Source organism: Nyctereutes procyonoides, unplaced genomic scaffold (assembly GCF_905146905.1).
Source record: "Nyctereutes procyonoides isolate TBG_1078 unplaced genomic scaffold, NYPRO_anot_genome, whole genome shotgun sequence".
Taxonomy (NCBI): domain Eukaryota; kingdom Metazoa; phylum Chordata; class Mammalia; order Carnivora; family Canidae; genus Nyctereutes; species Nyctereutes procyonoides.
In genome coordinates, this window is record NW_026575118.1 from 3,597,845 (window position 1) to 3,604,897 (window position 7,053).

The following is a 7,053-nucleotide window of genomic DNA, read 5'->3' on the forward strand; positions in this document are numbered from 1 at the left end:
ATGGGGCTCTCGGCGCTGCTGGCCAGCGCGCTCTGCACCTTCGTGCTACCGCTGCTGCTCTTCCTGGCCGCGATCAAGCTCTGGGACCTGTACTGCGTGAGCAGCCGCGACCGCAGCTGCGCCCTCCCTTTGCCCCCCGGAACTATGGGCTTCCCCTTCTTTGGGGAAACACTGCAAATGGTGCTGCAGGTAAGGGAGCTTGGGCGGGACAGGACGATTCTCAGGAGACAGACTCGGCTCCGGGCTCTCAGGAAGCCGGGGTAGGCGTCCCAGAGAGGGAGGTGACCCGGGCTAGGATCGGGGCTAGCCGGACGCGCGGCGCTCCCCGGCGCCCCCTCACGCCCGCCTCTTTCCCCCGCTCTGCTTTCCCAGCGGAGGAAGTTCCTGCAGATGAAGCGCAGGAAATACGGCTTCATCTACAAGACGCATCTGTTCGGGCGGCCCACCGTGCGGGTGATGGGCGCCGACAACGTGCGGCGCATCTTGCTCGGGGAGCACCGACTGGTGTCGGTGCACTGGCCCGCGTCGGTGCGTACCATCCTGGGCTCCGGCTGCCTCTCCAACCTGCACGACTCCTCGCACAAGCAGCGCAAGAAGGTGAGGGCGGGGGCGGCGGTGCCTAGATAGGAAGGGGGACCCCATCCGCTGGAGGGGTTCGGGGCGAGAGATGCCAGGGAGCGCTAGAGAGATGCAGGAGGTGTCCCGCTCAAGCCCGGTTTAGCTTTATCAGCCGGGAAGCGCCTTGGGTCTGGCGGCCGTGGGAGGTGGCTGGAAGGGGATCCCGAAGGCGAGGGGGCGCTTTTAACACTTTCCCTCCTCGGAGCTCAGGTGATTATGCGGGCCTTCAGCCGCGAGGCGCTCCAGTGCTACGTGCCCGTGATCACCGAGGAAGTGGGCACTTGCCTGCAACAGTGGCTGAGCCGCGGCGAGCGCGGCCTCCTGGTTTACCCCCAGGTGAAGCGCCTCATGTTCCGCATCTCCATGCGCATCCTGCTGGGCTGTGAGCCCCGGCTCGCGAGCGGCGGGGACGCCGAGCAGCAGCTGGTGGAGGCCTTCGAGGAAATGACCCGCAATCTCTTCTCGTTGCCCATCGACGTGCCCTTCAGCGGGCTCTACCGGGTGAGGGAGCTTGCAGGGTGAGGAGCTGGGAGCGCGGGGGGCGCGGGGGCGCGGGGCCGGGCGTCCGCTCACTGCCGTGCGCTCTCCGGGGTCAGGGCATGAAGGCGCGGAACCTCATCCACGCGCGCATAGAGGAGAACATTCGCGCCAAGATCTGCGGGCTGCGGACGGCCCAGGCGGGCGGCGGCTGCAAAGATGCGCTGCAGCTGTTGATCGAGCACTCGTGGGAGAGGGGAGAGAGGCTGGACATGCAGGTGGGTGGCAACTTCAGGAAGAGGCGCTGCGGGATTTGGTCCCCTGGCTTTCCAAGGGCGGTGCCGAGGGTCCCCCAAAGCGCACGTCCGGACTCCAGAGTGGGCAGAGCGCCCAGACACCCGGGGCGGGGCGGGGGGGACCCGGAAGGCTGAGACACCCGGTCGGGAGAGCTGTGGGAGAGGCTGCAGCGGAACGGGGAGCATCCCCTAGCCCTACCAGGTTTTACAGGGAAAGTTGGAATTTGCGAAATGTAAATAATGTTGGGCGATTTTAATACAACCAAGGCTTTCATTCAAGAATTCCCTGTGTAGTGAGATTTTACTGGCTTTCCTGCTCGAGCCGAACTAAAGGGACTATGCATTTTGTTTTACAAATACAGTTTTTCTTGGCTTTCTGTCAGCAGACTTTTAGCCCTTCTCATCTTCTTTCTAGAACTTTCAGTTCGGTTCTAAGTAATCGCTGTGTAAAATTGAACGCAGACTTGTAAAAGATGTTTGTCTTATTCCGTCTTTAGGCACTAAAGCAGTCTTCAACGGAACTACTCTTTGGGGGACATGAAACTACAGCTAGTGCAGCCACATCTCTGATTACTTACCTTGGGCTCTACCCCCATGTTCTCCAGAAAGTTCGAGAGGAGCTAAAGAGTAAGGTAGGAGGACACCGGGGTTCCCTATTAGCTTAAGAAATTCAGCTGTTCCGTGTCCAACTTGCCAATATGTAAGGGTGCCATCTTCCCTGAGTATTTTGAAAGTGCAGGGTCAGGGGGTGGGTGGGTGGGTGGGCGGGTGGGGAAAGATAATTAGCGTTGTGAATAAAAAGGAAGGAATTTTGAACTGCGATTCCGCTGAGGGGGGGTGGTTGATCCTTGTATTCCTTCTTCTCTACTTTGTGCAGTACGTTGGAGATTTTCAGATAGATTCCACTTTCTTGAATTTGTGTGTTCAAGGGCGAGACTGGGAACTCACTCGTAGGTGGCAGTGATAGTAGTGGTGATGGTAATGGGGGTGGGGAGGCAGGGGGAGAAGCTAGGTGGTTCTAAGTGGGGAGCTGCTTTCTCTTGGAATTGTAAATAGATAGTGGATTTGGGCCAAGGGGTGGAGGCAAATGGTCTTTAGCTGCTCACAGTCTCCCCCTCACCCTCTCCCATCACGGGGGCCCTGTGGGTCTAGCCGCCACTTAAGTAAGTCCTGTTTACGTCTGCTGGGCTGATTTTATTGGAGCACAAAATAACCGTTCACCTCTGTATGACTGTTTTGATAGGGTTTACTTTGCAAGAGCAATCAAGACAACAAGTTAGACATTGAAATTCTGGAGCAGCTTAAATACATCGGGTGTGTTATTAAAGAGACCCTCCGACTGAATCCCCCAGTTCCAGGAGGGTTTCGGGTTGCTCTTAAGACTTTTGAGTTAAATGTAAGTTAAAAGTTCTCTTCCCGCTCCCCCCCCCCTTTTGTTGTGCCTTTAAATCTCCCCTTTGCTTTCCTGTGCACGGGCTTAAATTTCTTCTGTTTCTGGTATCATTATCCTGCCTCGTGGGGATATGTGTTTCAGTAGTCTGAAGGTCTGTCTGTCCTGTCTCTCTCCTCACGCCCCCTTTTTTCAACTCATAATTCCTCCAGTTATCAGCGATGGCTTTTTGTTGTTGAAAGTTAGATTCCAGTGTGTCAGTCCTGGGGACTTCATAATCTTTTGCAGGGCTACCAGATTCCCAAGGGCTGGAATGTTATTTACAGCATCTGTGATACTCATGATGTGGCGGACATCTTCACCAACAAGGATGAATTTAACCCTGACCGGTTTATGCTGCCTCACCCGGAGGATGCATCCAGGTTCAGCTTCATTCCATTTGGAGGAGGCCTGAGGAGCTGTGTAGGGAAGGAGTTTGCAAAAATTCTTCTCAAAATATTTACAGTGGAGCTGGCCAGGCATTGTGACTGGCGGCTTCTAAATGGACCTCCTACAATGAAAACCAGTCCCACCGTGTACCCTGTAGATGATCTCCCTGCAAGGTTCACCCACTTCCAGGGGGAGATCTGATGGGTGCGAAGGCCCAGACCTCAGACTTATTTGCGTTTTTACGTGGTGTCATGTTGATTTTATTATATTTAATTTCTAAATGTATATTATAATATTTATGTGTCTCTACTACAGTGCCACAGTCTTTAAATATTAAAATAATGAATTTGGATAGCTTCCAAATAAAGTAAAATCTGAAGGTGCTTGTCTTGCATTTAAGATTCCTATGGGGGAAAACTCTCTGGTTTTATATTTGTGTATTTAACCAGATTTCAAAGTGTCTACATGCATGGTTTTATTTGTAATCTGTGCGTATCTATTTTCTTGTGAGGAAGAAACTTTAGCTGTTATTTCTCTGAATCCTCAGTAGAAAATCTAATGTATGTGTTTCTGAGTTAGTCCAAAGGTAACTTTGTAAATGTTTCTATGGTTTAGATACCCCTTTTGGAAAATCCATCAAAGTTAATTTTAGATTTTTTTTTTTTTTTGCTTGCTTGTCTTTAGGGAAAGATGAGTTTGAAAAGGTAATGCTTTGAGAACGATCATACTCATAACACCTTCAGCCATACACTTATTATGTTTAATAAACATAATAAATCTGCTTTGTTGCATAGTGCCAGCACTGTTTTTCTGAAGGTTTCAGGTAGGAGAAAGATCACTCTGATTACAGACAGTTACCAAAATGAGAGCAGACGTTGCATATGAAAACAGTATTGGAAGAGGCCAGCCTCTGGTTTAGATAAGCTAGTCCAGGTTTTCTTTATTGAAAATAAAGGCAGGAGGAGTAGATTTAGCTAGCTGACAGATAAAGTTTTTATCTATGCCAGGCAATAGGGTGTGAGCCTGACATGACTGATAAAATGGCCCAGTCATGACCCTGTGAACCTTGGCTAACCTCCGTGAAAACGCAGTTTGGTCACATTTCTGACCCTGGCATAGCCATGTTCTGAAGGCCAGACTCCAATCCAGAAAGGTTAGCCCCGGTGACTTGCTTATGCAAGCACATTTTCAGTTTTGAAATGGCACAATCTGCTTACTGAACCTCTGATGGCTTGTAGGTTTTGGACTTTAAAATTTTCATTACAATTTTAGAATTTGGCAATCCTGCAGAAACTGGGTGGTCTATATAGTGTTTGAAAAGGGTTCTGTCTACAATTAGAGTTACATGTTCTACCTGACTTTATGTTTTAGGTAGAACTTGGACTGTACTTATTCCTGGAATCCTCTAATTTTTAAGGGGTGTTTACGTAACGACTTAAAATGTCTTATAATAACCTTACAATACTTTTGTTGTTGTTTTTTTAAATGAGAAATTGCAGGCTTTTTTAGTTTTAGCCAAAGCTTTAGTGCATCTTGGTGTGCAAGATGACTCCTCCCCTCCTAACATTTGCCCCAGATGCTTCCAGCTAGAAGCACACAAGCTTGAAGGCATTATTTCAGGTAATTTTAAAAAGGCCATTTTATAAGGGTTTTAATATCTTTCATTTTGCCAGAGGACAGTTAAGTGTTTTAAAATAACATCTTCAGGAACACCATGACTGCGTGTCTCTGTGAGCATCGTGCAGAAAAAATTTGAACCATTTTGGCATATAATTCAATATTTTTAATCCACCTCTATTTTTTATCCAAAGAGCTTTGAGGAAAGCGCTTCTGGCTTGCATTTCCCAGGTTACATTTAGCCCAATCATGCTCATTGATCACAGAGTAGTGCAGAAGCCTCTTTGAAAATAATGTTAAAGGGGCGCCTGGGTGGCTCAGTTGGTTGGGCATCTGCCTTTGGCTCAGGTCATGAGCCCAGATCTGGGGATCAAGTCCTGCATAGGGCTCCCTGTTCAGTAGAGAGCCTACTTCTCCCTCTCCCTCTGCCCCTACTCCCCATCCCCGCTCATGCTCCCTCTCACTCATTCTCTCTCAAATGATAACATCTTAAGTAAAACAAAAGAAAGAAAATAACATTAAAAACAATCTTCCATAATACACTTAGTGCTGAGTAAAGGCAGCTTAGGAGTGTTCGAGTGATGTTTGTGGGCTGCCATGTTGAACATGAAGTGTGCCTGGGTCACGTCTGGCTGGGGCAAGCATCTTTCTTTTCTTTTCTTTTTTTTTAAGATTTTTAATTTATTTATTCATGAGGGGCAGGGAGAGAGAGAGAGAGAGAGAGGCAGAGACACAGGCAGAGGGAGAAGCAGGCTCCATGCCAGGAGCCCGATGTGGGACTCGATCCCGGGTCTCCAGGATCATGCCCTGGGCTGAAAGCAGGCGCCAAACTGCTGAGCCACCCAGGTGTCCCAGCAAGCATGCTTTCTGACCCAGACATCAGAAGCATTTCAGGAGGAGGAGGTCACTGCTCTAGAGGTAGAATTGGCCCAAGGTCTGGAAAAGGGGAGACCACTGTGAGAAATGACTCTCTGGGGCTTCCTGTGGCACACTGGAAGGGCACTGCACTCTCCAGGGCCTTGGTGACCTGCCAAGCTGGCTAAGTTGGTCCCCTCTGCCTCCTGTTTCACATATGCTTTTGTCCCCAGCCACCTCCCACCCCCTCTTGTCTTCAGTCATTGGGGTGGTGCCACTAATGATAGACTATTGTCAGAACTGGTATGTGAACGCCTCCAGCTAGGTCCATAAGGTGCAAGCATTCAGAGGGATGCAGCCTTCACCCAGGTCAGCCTGGAGAGGCCCAGTGAGGGACTGTGGTTTGCCTGGGGTCACCCAGCAAGTGGCAGAACCACAAAACACCTCCTGCCATCTTTTTTTTTTTTTCAACAGCTAAGAACACCTACCTGATTTATCTCCAACTTTCTGTAGTCAGACAATTGGAGCAAGGGGTCTCCATGTCCTAACTTCCTGTTGTGTCCCCTGCTCCCACTCTCCTACCCTGTGACAGTCCAGATCACGTCTCTTTGCAGGCTGCCAGAGGCAACTGGTAAAATGGAAGCAGTGACAGCAAGTGGCTGCTCCCCCAGGCCCCTCACCTGTGAGGTCTCAAGGTGCTCTCTGCACCTTGCCACCCCCCAGAGGTCCACAAGGGGGCGGGCTTCTCCCTCCTATGCCACTCTCAGCGGCCGGTGGTTTTCCCCACCAGTGTCCATGAAATCCAGCATCCACGGACTCTAGCCCAGGGCCCACTTTTACTCCAACCAGTGAGAGGCTACAAACTTCCCAAACTTTCCATGTACTCAGCCTCTGGCCCGGTCAAGGCTGCCGGGCTCCTCTGAAAGTGTCACCCTGGGATGGGTAGATCTGGATCACTATTTAGTTCCTGAAGTGGCCATCATCTGTGGTCTTTGAGGTTAGCTGGCTCAGGTTTCCAGTGTTGCCCACACACTGCCCACAATCTGACCCCCATTGCTCTCAGTGTCTCTGGAAAATGGCTCTCAGTTTGGGGAAGGGAGGAGCGCATTTCTTGAAGGACACAGGCAGGGTTCAGATGACCTTAATCAGGACCAGGAGCCATCCCACAGAAGTGCCATACAAGGAACTGGGGCTGTTTAGATGGTGGCCCCGCCTTCACATCGTTAAAGGGTTGCTGCAGAAAATACAGGTCCAGGCCTGTTTCAAAGGACAGAGCATGCACTTAGGAGGGTAAGTTAAAGGAAAAAGCACCAAATAAGGAAAACATTTTGAGGCAACTAGAGCCTTTTGGTAATGACACGGATTACCTTA

The 7,053-nt window shown here is 50.2% G+C and overlaps 1 protein-coding gene across 1 annotated transcript; it reads left to right on the forward strand.

Moving 5' to 3' along the window:
• Nucleotides 1-3,420, forward strand: LOC129515542 (cytochrome P450 26A1). The gene is made up of 7 exons (XM_055334441.1): nucleotides 1-189; nucleotides 373-597; nucleotides 829-1,119; nucleotides 1,215-1,373; nucleotides 1,889-2,023; nucleotides 2,635-2,787; nucleotides 3,070-3,420. The coding sequence occupies exons 1-7, from the start codon at nucleotides 1-3 to the stop codon at nucleotides 3,409-3,411; spliced, it is 1,494 nt and encodes a 497-aa protein (XP_055190416.1). The 3' UTR covers nucleotides 3,412-3,420.
• Nucleotides 3,421-7,053: the final 3,633 nt, after the last annotated feature.